The sequence below is a fragment of the Ranitomeya variabilis genome, chromosome 7 (genome assembly GCF_051348905.1).
Source record: "Ranitomeya variabilis isolate aRanVar5 chromosome 7, aRanVar5.hap1, whole genome shotgun sequence".
NCBI lineage: Eukaryota > Metazoa > Chordata > Amphibia > Anura > Dendrobatidae > Ranitomeya > Ranitomeya variabilis.
In genome coordinates this window covers 223,721,169-223,736,650 of record NC_135238.1, presented here as the reverse complement: position 1 = coordinate 223,736,650, position 15,482 = coordinate 223,721,169, and the positions used below count along the sequence as shown (strand labels likewise).

The window sequence follows — 15,482 nt, the reverse complement described above, 5'->3', positions numbered from 1 at the left end:
GGAGAAACTCAGCCCCCTAGAGCTACCAGCAAGCGATGAAATCACATACTAGCAAGCTGGACAAAAACTCATAATAAACCAAGAAACATATTGAACACTGATGAGCAAAAAATGAACAAACAGAGACTTAGCTTCTCGTGGAGAGACTGATAACGAATGTAGACAGGAGAGATCAAAATAGCACTGAATACATCGACAGCAGGCAAAAACTAAAGGTCCAGGTGAGCTAAATAGGAAACCAACTAGCAGATAATGAGACAGCTAATCCCAGCCACAGACCTGCAGAATGACAAAAAGAGCCACCAGAGGGAGCCCAAAGATAGCACTCACACAGTACCACTTGTGACCACAAGAGGGAGCCCAAAAACAGAGTTCACAACACTCTCCCCTGTATATATACACACTGCACAGTACCTCTCCCCTGTATATATACACTGCACAGTACCCCTCCTCCTGTCCTGTATATATACACTGCAGAGTTTACAATAGCTATCACTCATGTAAGAAGTGAAATCTGGCATTGTACTATACCTATATTTCTCTGCTGTATCTGGGCATCATGAATCGTGGTATGTGTTACAGGGGGGGGGGGCACTGAGACTCTTTCGCCCGGGGCCCTCAAAAACCTGGAGCCGGCCCTGCCCATCAGGTATAAGAGATCTGTTTATACGGACGTGAAATCTGGACGATAAAGAAACAACACATGAGAAGAATGGTCATATTCAAAATATGGTGCTGGAGAAGGATGTTATCAATACAATTAATGGCAAGAAGAATAAACAAATCAATCTTGGAACAAGAGAGACAAGTCATTGGAAGCAAGGCTCACCAAGCTACGACTTGACAACTTTGGACCCATCATACAAAGAGAGCTATCACTGGAGAAGGACATCATGGTCAGAAAGATAGTAGGGACAAGGCGAAGAGGAAGACCAGCAACCCGATGGCTTGACATTTCTGATGATTGGGTAGAGGTATAAGCGCTATTACATCCCGTGTAATAGCGATAGTCACTATGGATTGATAATTGGGTATACGACAAAGATCTATCTGAAGTGTTAAGATGTCACGGCCGGCCAAAGTCATCACACGACAAGAACAACAGGATAAAACCAGGACTGGAAATTTGACATAAAAACCACACAAAATTTCTAAGAAGAATAATTTAAATATTTTAGACTATTTTGTATACAAGACATTATTTAGAGGTCGGAAAACCACTGGTAAATAAAATAATGGCCGACAAGTCTCATTTTTGCCAGTGACTTTATATAGATCTGAGATGAGATGTTACCTACCGGCTGACGTCAGGAAATCGGATAGGAAAATGAACAACCCGGCATTTAGGTCTGATGATCTGCTCTAGATTCTTAGGCCGGTGATCCGGAATCAGCTTCAGAAACTTGCTGATAGACGTTAAGAAAGACTCCATGTTGAAGGCAGAGTTAAACACCACAATGTCAGCGACTAAGCTGGATGCAAAGGAAAAAAAAAATCAGATATAGGCCGAGTAATTATATTTTACTTAGTTTATGAGATTTTCAATTATTTGGAAGGGTTATTCCCATCGTCATAGATGGTTATTATTGGATAGTGCTGGTAAAAACAAACATTGTTGTAATTCACTGTTTGCTAAAATTTGTAGCCGTTCATGAGATCTTAGCACTTTTTATGTGTTTACAGCCCGTTGTCTAGCCCGACCACCACTGCCGTCTACCTCGTAAGATGGCAGGTAATAGGAGGTAACTACACGCTCCAGAGAGCCCCACAAGCTACAAAACAGTGCCTACAAGCTCAACTGAAAAGAGGTGGCTAGCACTCAGCTTCTTCTGCTGTCTAGAGGTGGTCGATCTCTACGGCAACAAGCTGTAAACAAAAGAAAACTGTTGATATCTCAAGAACGGCTGAAAATTTTTAATAAGCGCTAAATTGTTTTTATGTTCAAGCACTATTCAACAATATCCTTTAAGGTTTTACGAGTGACATTAAAAAAATAAATTAGGTAAACTGTACCCTTCCAAGTGATTGGCAGGAAAGCTTTTTATTATTACAGTAAATGCCCACCCTTCGAGAACACCAATATATTTTTAAAATCTAAATAAAGTCCAAAACTCTGTCATGACAGGACCCTAAACTATAGAGTATTAAAGTATTATTAGAAGCTAAAACTCTGGCTTACCGGCAGCAACCACTAGGGGGAGCTTAGGTGCTCACTGAATACATTTTGTATACTGAACTCATTAATAAACCTGTCTGCAGTGAGCTCCCTCTAGTGGTGACTGCTGACAGATAAAATTATATTCTTAAAACTAACAGAGCTGTGTGTAAAAACCAAACTCATACCAATAGACCCCAAAATAACAGAAACAGGTAATAACAGCCTTAAGATTGATGACCTATGATTAGAATAGGTTAATAACATCAGATCAGTACAACACATGGCACCCCCATGAATTAGCTGCTCTAAGCTCCGGCAGCAGCCAGATGTAACAGTGAAAGCAGCCGAAACAGCACATCTCCATTCACTGGGTAGAGTCTGTTCATGGGCACTGCAGCTCAGCTCCTATTCCAGTTAGTAGGAGCTGAACTGCAGTACCATAGAATGGCCACTACACAGTGAATGGCGCTGTGCTTTTCTGGCTCAAGTCACTGATTACATCTGGCCACCGCAGGACCTACAAATAGCTGATCGATAGGGGTGCCGGATGTTGGACCTCCCATGATCTGATTTCTTAGGGACAGGTCATCAATATCTTAAGCCTGACCAACCCCTTTAAAAGTGGACTTCACCAACAGCCAATTACAGTGCTTCACACTCTCTGGAAGTCTCGTAGAAAATGAATGCAGCTTTGACGGGCCAGCACAGCCACTGCTCACTTCCGAGTGGGTATTTCAGAGTCCCGTTCATGGGAAAGGTGGGTGTCCCTGCAGTCAGGTCTGCAAGATATGACTTGAGGACCTGAACATTTTAGGAGTAACCCTATAAAAAGAGGTCCTCAAGGCATCAATATAACCTGAGGGGAGCTTATCCCAATGGTGACCTTTAGTAGACCATAGAAAAAAAATGTTATTCAGCAATGTTTCACCCATACTCCGGTGATGCCTCAAAAGCCCCCACAATGTGTACACGTAGGACTGTACTTCGGAAATAAGGGATAATTAGCACTTTTACATCCGGTGACGTACACCACAGCAGCTTCAGCCTTTCATCAGTACAATAATACAACTGTATTGAGGTCTGAGCAACAAGGTCTTTTTGCTTCCAGGCTTCTGTGGCTTCCTGGATTTGACTCGACTTGTGTTTCTGACCTTGTCTTTTTGTCTGCTGCCCGCCCTGACCTCAGCCTTCCTTCTCCGTTTGGCTCTCAAACTTTTGCTTCATCAGACGACATTTCATAACCTGCTTCTTTGGTCTTCTGACTTGGCGTTACGTGCTCTGCTATTTCCATTGAAGACTTCAGTGTGGTATTGTCCACACCTCCACACACAGGTTAAGCAAATATTCTAGGCGTATGGGAGAAGCTACAGCTCAACGTGGACAGCGAGACACAACTCCGTGCTCAATGGAGATACCGGAGAGGAAACCATTCACATTGTCCACATTACCAAGATCGCAGGAGGTATTGAGGATGGTCCGGGCCCACCCATAAGACTGCTAGATGGTGATTTGTATAAAATAATGTTTATTAGGTAAAATACATCCGGCTGCATGGGGTGATAAAAAGACACAATTAGAAAGATCTTTAGAGGGTGAGCAATCCGGTGGAATCAGAAGGGGAAAACCTGTGAAGAAAGTACAATCCCTTCCTCCCTTGTTTAGACCTACCATGTCCAAGTCACTAGTCAGCTGCCGATACATGCTCCAAGACATGGAACAGAGAACACAGTCTACTGGATAAGACACAATCAACTATTATGTGGTTGTTTTTATTCATTGCAATTGCCACCATGTAATTCCACATGTCACCTGCGGTGGCCGCTATAGGGAAAGCAAACTGTCAGAAGCATTTCTCCTGGCGATCACGGTTGATCGCTGGAGAGACTTCCTCAGCATGGGAGAAGCACAGGGACAATGAAGCTGACCAGATACAGGGATCTGTCCAGCTTTAGAGCAGAGCTCGCAGCTTGCTGACCACTGAGCCAGCACTCCTTAACATACTGCTATTATATCGCGAGAAGATGAGTGGGGGGAATTACATCATTAGGCAGAGTTAGGACCCTAGGAAAGCTGGCGAAAAATCCACCTGTAGCTATTTTGCTTGCTGCCCTACTTCTACTTAAACCCATGACAATATTATGTTAGTCACTGAAGGTTACGATCTTCATATTGGCCAACGCTCAGACATAACGGGTTTGTGACACGATGACGCCATCATTTTTACTTCAGCCGCATCTTGCATTAAGATACATCGCTGAGTGATGGCTTAGCGGCTCGTGAACATGGCGCAGCGCTCCTGTTAAAGGTCTGAGACATTATTTAACTCCGTGTGAAGCTAGAACGGGTGAACTGATGTGGATATGCTTCATTGGCCATAATGGAGAAAGAGAGACGTCTTATGCTCCGAAATTTATCAACGAGGCTCCTCACACTCCATTATACAAGACAAAGCAAGCCGACCTCTAATTTTCACTTTTCCACCCACTGAAGCGACTGGATTCTCTGTACTGTACATCCGCTGATAGACATAATACAAGGACCATGCATTAATAAAAGGAAAACGTGGGGGAGAACTTGGAGGATGAAGTGTACAGTGCGCAACCGGACTAGAAGATTTCACGTAAGCATTAAAGGGGCCCGCAGAGTGGACATTACATACTAACCCTACATCAGCCCGGAAATCAATGTGAATCTTTCTTTATAGGGTTATTCTCCAAAAAATTTAGTTATCCCCCAATACATTTCATAGGGGACAACTAGTGAATTGCTGTGGGTCTGCCCGCTAGTTGCGCATGCTCGGCCTCCTCTCCATGTGTTGTTTGTAGGGCTGCTGAGCTCTGCGATTGGCTATTTACAGCGGTCCCATAGACAATGAGCATGCACACATCCCCTCCATTCAGAACAGGGCTGCCGAGCCCCATTCTCGGGATCACTGGAAGTTCCAGCAGTAAAACCTGCACCGATCACGATCAGTAAGTTATCCCCTGTTCTACGGATAGGGAATAACTTGATTTTTTTAAGTAAAACCATTTAAAGTAGCATTCCGTTCGCATAATCTGATAATAAATCACAATGATACCCCAGTCACCTTATAATAGGTGATGGCTCAAGTTCTAGGACCCCCACCGATCCTGGGAATAAAGTGGTGCACTGCCGAGTCCTCTTTTAATTTTACCTCCACAACCAAAAAAATTGCGACAGTTCTCCCTCCCCTTTATTCCCAGGATCAATGGGGGGGGCCTAGAAGTTAGTGTGATCTTTGTGATCAAGGGAGTTTTTATTGAAAAAAAAAAAAATGCATTCATCGTACAATAAATGGTTTGTAGCGGCCCCTTACTGCAGCTCATCGACAGGGTCATATCCCTTTAATCAGATCTTGATGGCCTAACCTATTACTATTAGTGGTGTAAAAGTGCCATTTTTTTCCAGCGATTTTCAAAAAAATGTGGCAAAAATGAAGCCCCACATGATAGCATGCTATATCCTAGAGGTATTGCCACAATGGACAATTCTCCACTTTTTTTACTGTGCAGTTCTCGTTGAGTAGGCTACCGGCCCCTTCGATGATGGGTGGTCTCCTAAGCAAGGAGCGCAGCGCTGACCATCTCTGTGCTATAACGTTTGCCATCTCTGAAGCTGTCCCTGTGCAGAAGGAAAGCTGCCTCTGCTCGCAGCATCGGAGCATACACAGGCCATGACTCTGACAAGACAGTCTGGCCATGACTCTGGTTAGAACGGTCAATCATCGGGCACCGCTCACTTCCAAGGCAGAAGTTCTCCAGCCAAGCCCAGGAGGTTTATATCTGTCAATAACTAAAAATCTGCCATTGGTCCAGTCCTTTCTACTCATCTTTGCAAAATATGGCTTTGAGGTTCCATGGACCGTGCCGAAGCTCTGATCTTTTCACTTCCATGAATCCAATCTGCAATACCAGGTACAATCTGTGGACAGCTGTGTGGTGCCATTTTGAAACGGAGCAGCCAAGGGTTTTTGATGGATGATGTACCATCCCTTTAAGTTTATCTAATGCATGCACCATCTCTACCGGCTTTTTCCTATAGACGTCAATCTGCATGTCTGTTAGTACAGTTTTAATCACAGTATAATATAATGGTATTGGGGGTCAACGCCGCTTTCAACTAGAACAACCGGTAAATGGCAAAAGTGACAAATGGGAAATCAGATGCAGGGCTGCAAATTTTTACAGATTCTACAGAAGAACGATAGAAAAAAAAAAAAAGATCTAACCTAAGTGTAGCATATGCATTTCCCTGCAGGAATAATTAAGCAGAGAGCGAACGCGAGGTTATAATGCCTTTAAATATGAAAGGTTAGCAGAGGGTTGCAAGTTTTCTCTGCAGCAGACATGACATTTACATAAAAGTCAATCCATTAATGTTTTCCTCCTGTATACAATTTGCATTTTTTATCTTTTCCTATAATTGCATGCACAGGTTTACAAGTCCGGTCTCAAACAAAAAGGTGCCTGGGATTGTGCTCATCATCATGTTGATTTACCTAGGGATAAACAGTGGTGCTGGTTTCTGATTTTTTTTTTATGCCGCCATTTTTAAAAAAAAAATTATAGTTTTACATAAAAACGACCGTAAAAGTGATAGAAGTGCGACAGTAACTTTAGCTCCAAGTGAACGGTCATCTTGAAATTAGACATGTTGAGAAGTTTCAGTCTCACCATAAGACATAGATGATGGAATGATTTTCAGGATCCTGGCCCGGAGGCCACCTTGGTAGTCTGTGACTGCAAGACGGGAGCCCTGTGAACCTGCTCCTGTCTCACCCGATTGTCAGGCCCTGTGATATCATGTGTATGTCAAGCCGAAAGGATAACATCAAACAAGACCTATAATTCAGATAAGATGCGGGGACTCTGTAAAGGTCAACGAGGGCCATAAATGGCTCTGGGGCCTGAGGTTCCCCACCCCTGCCTTACAGGAAGGAGGAGGTTCGCAGGGATCACATCCCGCGGTACTGGAATACAGACATGCCGCTAGACCACGGTCTTGCCAATTTGCTCATCTCTGGACATAGGTAATGCACATCACACACTTACCATGAAAGGATTTGGTTGTAGCCATACTGGAAATCTCTATCTTGATTTTTTCGAACTGGGTAAACCAACTGGTTTTCGTGAAAATACAAGACTTTTCTCAGCTTCCCAAGGTCGGGTCGGAGAGCAACGAGTTCAGACAGGTTGAGTACCGAGCTCGTGAAAAGGACCCTGAAATTGAGACAATTGATTATCAAAAAAAGTGCAATAACCAGTGCAAATCATAAAGAAATAATAAAAACAAATAGAAAAGCCGGGGCGCCAAGTGGACCAAAAGTAATCTGTAGTCACATCTATTTTATAAAACACGATCACGGTAGTTTGCAGTGTCTCGTGGGTTCACTGCAGCCAAGGAGAAGCTGTCATCTCACAAAACTTTTCAGAACTTTTGATCGGTGGGATTCCTGGAGGTGCTGAGACCCCTCATCTGAGCACTACTCTCTACTAAGGCCGAAAACAAGCTCAAGAGAAGGTCTATGAGACCATCATTACTTTCTTGGCTGACGTTTCAGCCACTCTAGTCTACCAATCGCCACTGGTCAAAGCTTTAAAAGTTTTCCAATGATCGCTATCGATCAAGTGATTTTCCGCGTGCAAAAAATAAACAGGATGCAATACCCTGATCCCATTTTTGGATCAGAATCAGCCATTAAACTCAATGGGTGTTAAAAAAACAGAACAGATGCAATATTGACACCCTCCGTATGATATTGATTGCAATTGTTAACATGGATGTGATACAAATGTTAAAGAGACAAAATAACGTGGCTGAAACAAAATCGTGGTGCCATTGTCCACCGCGGTTGTACAGCCGGCCGCTCCATGTGGTCTCCCTTGTATATGAAGGCCAAATGGAGTTACAAGCCACTCAAATCTTTATAATTGCTCACCAAAAAAAATTGTGGTTTCAACTGTGAAACCGTGTGATTTTTCAGGTGATACAGTGGTTTTCCCTGCAAAATTATTATTATTATTATTTATTATTATAGCGCCATTTATTCCATGGCGCTTTACATGTGAGGAGGGGTATGCATAATAAAAACAAGTACAATAATCTTGAACAATACAAGTCACAACTGGAACAGGAGGAGAGAGGACCCTGCCCGGGAGGGCTCACAATCTACAAGGGATGGGTGAGGATACAGTAGGTGAGGATAGAGCTGGTCGTGCAGCGGTTTGGTCGATTGGTGGTTACTGCAGGTTGTAGGCTTGTCGGAAGAGGTGGGTCTTCAGGTTCTTTTTGAAGGTTTCGATGGTAGGCGAGAGTCTGATATGTTGTGGTAGAGAGTTCCAGAGTTAGGGGGTATGCACGAGAGAAATCTTGTATGCGATTGTGTGAAGAGGAGATAAGAGGGGAGTAGAGAAGGAGGTCTTGTGAGGATCGGAGGTTGCGTGCAGGAAAGTACCGGGAGACGAGGTCACAGATGTATGGAGGAGACAGGGTGTGGATGGCTTTGTATGTCATGGTTAGGCTTTTGTACAGGAGTCTCTGGGTAATGGGGAGCCAGTGAAGGGATTGACAGAGGGGAGAGGCCGGGGAATAGCGGGGGGACAGGTGGATTAGTCGGGCAGCAGAGTTTAGAATAGATTGGAGGGGTGCGAGAGTGTTAGAGGGGAGGCCACAGAGCAGGAGGTTACAGTAGTCGAGGCGGGAGATGATGAGGGCATGGACTAGGGTTTTTGCAGATTCTTGGTTTAGGAATGTACGGATCAGTGAAATATTTTTGAGTTGGAGGCGGCAGGAAGTGGAAAGGGTTTGGATATGTGGTTTGAAGGAGAGATCAGTGTCAAGGATTACCCCAAGACGGCGGGCTTGTGGGACTGGGGAGAGTGGGCAGCCGTTTACTGTAATGGATAGGTTCGTTGGGGAAGTCGCGTGAGATGGGGGAAAGACGATGAATTCTGTTTTGTCCATGTTAAGTTTTAGAAATCTAGCGGAGAAGAAGGATGAAATAGCGGATAGACATTGAGGGATTCTGGCTAGAAGGGTGGTGATATCTGGTCCAGAGATGTAGATCTGTGTGTCATCAGCATAGAGGTGATACTGAAAGCCGTGAGGTTCTATGAGCTGTCCCAGGCCAAAGGTGTAAATGGAGAAGAGCAGGGGCCCTAGAACTGAACCTTGCGGGACTCCGACAGATAGGGGGCGAGGTGAGGAGGTGGTGTGTGAGTGGGAGACGCTGAATGTCCGGTCTGTTAGGTATGATGAGATCCAGGATAGGGCCAAGTCTGTGATGCCAAGGGATGAGAGGGTCTGCAGCAACAGGAAATGGTCCACTGTGTCAAAGGCAGAGGACAGGTCCAGGAGGAGGAGGACAGAGTAGTACCGCTTGCTCTTGGTGGTTAATAGGTCATTGGTGACCTTAGTTAGGGCAGTTTCAGTGGAGTGGTGTGACCGGAAGCCAGATTGAAAGCGGTCGAAGAGGGAGCAGGAAGATAGATGGGAGGACAGTTCAAGATGGACTTGTTGTTCCAGTAGTTTTGAGGCATAGGGGAGAAGTGATATAGGGCGATAGCTAGATACAGAGGATGGGTCAAGAGAGGACTTTTTGAGGATAGGTGTGATTGAGGCATGTTTAAAGCTTGAGGGGAAAACACCAGTTGTTAGTGATAGGTTGAAGAGATGGGTTAGGGTTGGGATGAAGACTGTGGCGAGGTTTGGGATGAAGTGGGATGGGATCGGATCAAGTGCACAGGTGGTGAGATGCGATCTTGAGAGTAGAGTGGAGAGTCTGTCTTCTGTAATGGTGGAGAAGTTGGTTTTGGAGGTGGAGGGCTGGGTAGTTGGGAGGAAGGGTTCTGGGGGTTGTCGACTGAAACTGTCTCTGATGCTATCAATCTTCTGCTTGAAAAATGAGGCAAAGTCTTCAGGAGAGATGAGTGGGGAGGGAGGAGGCGCTGGGGGGCGGAGGAGAGAATTGAAGGTGTTGAATAACTGTTTGGGGTTGTGGGACAGGGAGGAAATAAGAGATGAGAAGTAGGTTTGTTTTGCTGTGGCGAGTGTGGTCTTGAAAATCAAGTGAATACTTATTGAACAAGGAAAAAACTGCAGCGGTGACTTCGTTCTGCCACAAGAAGAACCCTAGGATCCGGGGCTCTTCTAGTAAGCAGAAGGCGGATGCAAAAACTCTAGGATTAAAACCAAAAAGTTCCCAGTCCTAAAAGCCCAGCAAAGTTTTTCCTATGAAATTGGCTATTGTGAACAATTAGACAGTAAGCTCCATGGGTTAGGGACCGATGTGAATCAATATACTAGGTGTAGAGCGCTGTAGATCATACTCGCTGTATATGAATAATGGATCATAACAGCTACAAGATCCTCCATGACCATTCTGCATCATTTAATAGGGGCTCCGTCGTCTTACAGAGGCCACAAATGGAACGTTTCCATTGTTAATAGATGATCTGTGGGGCTCGGAGACTATTAAACACTTCCATCTAACACCTAGTGCTAAGGACGAGGAAAGTTAAGTTTACCCTAATGCAATGCAAGGCAGAACTGTATGTCACTTGTTATTGTGTTTGACATCAACATTAATTTTTCCCCTCCGGCCACTATTTAAGCAATTGGAACAAGGTGAGGTTTATGAAGCCACAGGGCTTATCTGCAAAGAAAGGACCTGAAGTAATGTGAGGAAAAATACGGGAGAGAATGATAGCTCCTGACAGCTTCTGTATCAGCATTTCCTTCCAGGAGACCAACATCTTTATGTTCACAATTGTGCAAAATGCAGAAAAACCTTAAGGTCATCTTAAAATACAGTTAGTTTAATGCGCAAATATAGAAGTCATATTTAGGAAGGAAAAAAAATATATATATTTCTGTGACCTCAATTGACATGAAACAATTTATAAATTATATTATGTACTGTATATAAATAGTAATTTTAGCATTCGTCATAAAATGCCTTTTGCTATCATAAAATGTTATGGTATATTGTCAGGACTTGCCAGAACTTTATATATAGTACTGCTCGACCACACTTATGTAGTGCTGCTGCCCTTTCCTTTCACACTAAACCTATAGAAAAGCATGGTCTTGCTGCGCCCTGTCCTCAAAAATCGCTAAAACATCATTTGATGTAAATGTCAGTCTTATATGTCCAGGAACTGTAACTTGCCATCCATCTTATTTAGTGGGCAGTTCCTTTATCAGCATTCTGACAGTACTATAGATGCAGGGACTTTTTTACCCTTCATATTCCAATCTGCATTGCTCCAGCTTTTGTCCAATGGTTTGGCTGCCCTGAACTGAAAACACAACTCTCTATTATGTCTGTACACAGTTTGGTCCACATTTTCTGTAGAGAGACAAAGAAACTCCCACTTCCTATAAAGAGACAAAGAAACTAATACTTCCTGTAGAGAGACAAAGACCCGCCTCCCACTTCCTGTAGAGACAAAGACTCACCCCTTCACTTCCTGTAGAGAGACAAAGACCCGCCTCCCACTTCCTGTAGAGACAAAGACTCGCCGCTTCACTTCCTGTAGAGACAAAGACCCACCACCCACTTTCAGTAGAGACAAAGACCCACCACCCACTTCCTGTACAAAGACTCGCCCCTCCACTTCCTGTAGAGACAAAGACTCGCCCCTCCACTTCCTGTAGAGACAAAAGACCCACCACCCACTTCCTGTAGAGACAAATACTCACCCCTCCACTTACTGTAGACAAAGACTCGCCCCTCAACTGCCTGTAGAGACAAAAGACCCACCACCCACTTCCTGTAGAGACAAAGACCCACCACCCACTTCCTGTAGAGACAAAGACTTGCCCCTCCACTTCCTGTAGAGACAAAGACTCGCCCCTCCACTTACTGTAGAGACAAGACTCACCTTTCCACTTCCTGTAGAGACAAAGACCCATCACCCACTTCCTGTAGAGACAAAGACTTGCCCTTCCACTTCCTGTAGAGACAAAGACCCACCACCCACTTCCTGTAGAGACAAAGACTTGCCCCTCCACTTCCTGTAGAGACAAAGACTCGCCCCCCCACTTACTGTAGAGACAAAGACTCGCCCCTCCACATCTTGTAGAGAGACAAAGTTCCGCCCCCACTTCCCCTACAAAGATTAAGATAGCTTTAGGGATCCATGCTCCTGGAGGTGGCAAGGGGACTATTCATTCTTTTTTCTCAATTCATAAAGATTACACAACTTTTTTCAGCTACATGAAATGGCAGTCTGCTGAAATATTCCTTGCAGTAAAAAAGAAAAAAAAAAAGAAAACTATATCACAGAGCAACCATTTTTTTTTTCACATAGGAGCCTAGTGATTTACAGCAACAGGTGCATAGGATACCTCCGATACTGCAAAACTGTGAAGATACTAAAAACAGTCCTCTACACTATTGTATGAAAAATCTAAATCTGCCGAATTTCAGCTCATTCACCCAATACACCCATCATGGACGCAATAACAACTGTTCTGCGTCATCCAACTTTCCCAGATTAATGAAAACCCAATATTGACAATGATGTGTAACCTAACCAGTCAATTAGCTTTCCCACCTCTGAACTAAAGGAACATAAGGACTTTTTTTAAACGGGGGCGATGATATTGATCGGATCCACTTGGTCATTCTCCATCCTCACCCAGTGTACACAGGCCCGGCGATCAAAGGCCGGGCGATCATTTGCCTCTGATTGCATTTTTATTTATGTATCAAAAGTATCATTTGTCGGCAGCACATCCATTAATATAAACCGGGGAAGTGCTGCCGATAATAACGTTAAGGTCGTTCCTTTCTGTTACACAGGATATGCCATTATTGTATAATAGATGAGACTCCCACATCCATCCCATTAATACGACCTCAGTGCTGCATGTCAGTGGAGAGGAGGTCGGAATTCCCATAGAAAAGAATAAAAATTCCGACCACATCTTATCCGACAGTGGTGTGCGTAAGCGCCCCATCCTCAGCATAAATGATGGTCCGATTGATGGGACTCGTGGATATGCTGTACATATAAGAGATGGGAATACTCTTTCCAGATTGGTCGTAATATTCATGGCACATTATTAAACAAGGGTTGATGGACTTGTTAGATCGCCGATTGGTGCTGGTTGGGTGCAGTTTATCTGTCCATGTATATTTAGTTTGTTTGTTGGATGGGGTACATGAAGGTTCTTCTGCTTTCTCTTTTTCTTACTACCTCTGTATACATTGACAGTAAATAACCCTAAAGCCTTCATCATTACAATCCATTGCTTCACCTTTGAAGATCCGCCAGTCGGCCCATTTTACCTTAGCAGACATCCTCCGTGTCTACGATTACTAGAACGGCGAAGAGGAAACGGTTCCAGGTTCAAATGAGATCCTGCCGTATTATCAGCGGAGACAGAGTGTTGTTAATAAAGAGAAGAAAGACAAGGTTTCTATTTTGCACGGGACTGGTTGTCTACGAGCTTTTGAAGCTCTGGCATACTTTGTAAGTTAAGCTCATCTGGTCTGTAAATGTGCGCTTTCATGTGGTCAGCCCACGAGCCATACGTACTGCTGCACAATCACACCACTGTAGATCATCAGCGCGAGGATGCTTCGCATTTCCTTCAGACTTTTCAGCTTCAATGACTTCTGAGCAGCACGTTTGAAAAGAACCAACCAAAGAAGAAAAAAAAAAAAAAGCCAAGGCAGCAATCTGACTCAAACCAGATGAGGCTCTATTATAGGTTAGACTGAAAATAATGACAATGTTAATACAAAGAGACCCCAGGATATCCTGCGACGGAGCAGATTTATCTGCACAATCTCGGAAATGGATAGCGGTAATTACACCGCACCACCATCCTCCGGACTGACAGGCGTTGTCACAAGTGTTTGGGTGTTTTGTCTTCAGCTTCAGTGTTAAATTACAAGTAATGCGTTTGGGGCTAAAGTGCTGACATCAATAAATGCATGGATGACGGGTCAAGGATGGTGCAAATGTTCCAAGCGATAAATTTTCTATATATAAACCATTATTGATACACATCAGACTCAATATAGGCTGACCTCCATGGTGGAAGATGATAGGGGGCTTGCAGAACAGATCTGATGGTCTCGTACCAAGAACTTACTCTGGTGCGACCTTCTCGTCAGAGAAGAATCCTGAAACGTAATCTGTGTTTAGGCTATTTCAGGGAAGAATCTCAATACATCTGTTCATGCGCCAAGTAGTGCTGCGCAAAAGGTCTACAACTGCGCTGGAAAATGCATGATTCCTGCACAATCCTAAACCATACAAAGGTCTATAGATCTGTGCCATGGACCTATAAACTTGTGATACCTTGTGAAGGACACAATTCCCCTGTGTGGTATAGAATATAGAGGATCTGTCAGCTCTCCTGTGTGGTGCAGTATATAGAGCATCTGTAAGCTCTCCTGTGTGGTGCAGTATATAGAGGATCTGTCAGCTCTCCTGTGTGGTATAGTATATAGAGGATCTGTCAGCTCTCCTGTGAGGTGTAGTATATAGAGGATCTGTCAACTCTCCTGTGTGGTGTAGTATATAGAGGATCTGTCAGCTCTCCTGTGTGGTATAGTATATAGAGGATCTGTCAGCTCTCCTGTGAGGTGCAGTATATAGAGGATCTGTCAGCTCTCCTGTGTGGTATAGTATATAGAGCATCTGTCAGCTCTCCTGTGAGGTGTAGTATATAGAGCATCTGTCAGCTCTCCTGTGTGGTGCAGTATATAGAGGATCTGTCAGCTCTCCTGTGTGGTATAGTATATAGAGGATCTGTCAGCTCTCCTGTGAGGTGTAGTATATAGAGGATCTGTCAACTCTCCTGTGTGGTGTAGTATATAGAGGATCTGTCAGCTCTCCTGTGTGGTATAGTATATAGAGGATCTGTCAGCTCTCCTGTGTGGTGCAGTATATAGAGGATCTGTCAGCTCTCCTGTGTGGTGCAGTATATAGAGGATCTGTCAGCTCTCCTGTGAGGTGTAGTATATAGAGCATCTGTCAGCTCTCCTGTGTGGTGCAGTATATAGAGGATCTGTCAGCTCTCCTGTGTGGTATAGTATATAGAGGATCTGTCAGCTCTCCTGTGAGGTGTAGTATATAGTGGATCTGTCAGCTCTCGTGTGTGGTGTAGTATATAGAGGATCTGTCAGCTCTCCTGTGTGGTGTAGTATATAGAGGATCTGTCAGCTCTTCTGTGTGGCGTAGTATATAGAGGAGAGCTGACAGATCCTCTATATTCTATACCACACAGGAGAGCTGACAGATCCTCTATATACTACACCACACAGGAGAGCTGACAGATCCTC

General features: G+C 44.1%; 1 protein-coding gene across 4 annotated transcripts in view; it reads right to left on the bottom strand.

Annotated features, from left to right (window-relative positions):
• QTMAN (queuosine-tRNA mannosyltransferase) overlaps window positions 1-15,482 on the bottom strand; it is a 310,972-nt gene that overhangs the window by 242,988 nt on the left and 52,502 nt on the right. For all 4 annotated transcript variants that reach the window (XM_077273016.1, XM_077273013.1, XM_077273015.1 and 1 more), the window contains exons 3-4: window positions 7,231-7,398; window positions 1,299-1,472 (exon numbers count right to left, since the gene is read on the bottom strand). In XM_077273016.1, the coding sequence (XP_077129131.1) occupies window positions 1,299-1,472; window positions 7,231-7,398 (342 nt within the window). The remainder of the gene's footprint in view (window positions 1-1,298; window positions 1,473-7,230; window positions 7,399-15,482) is intronic.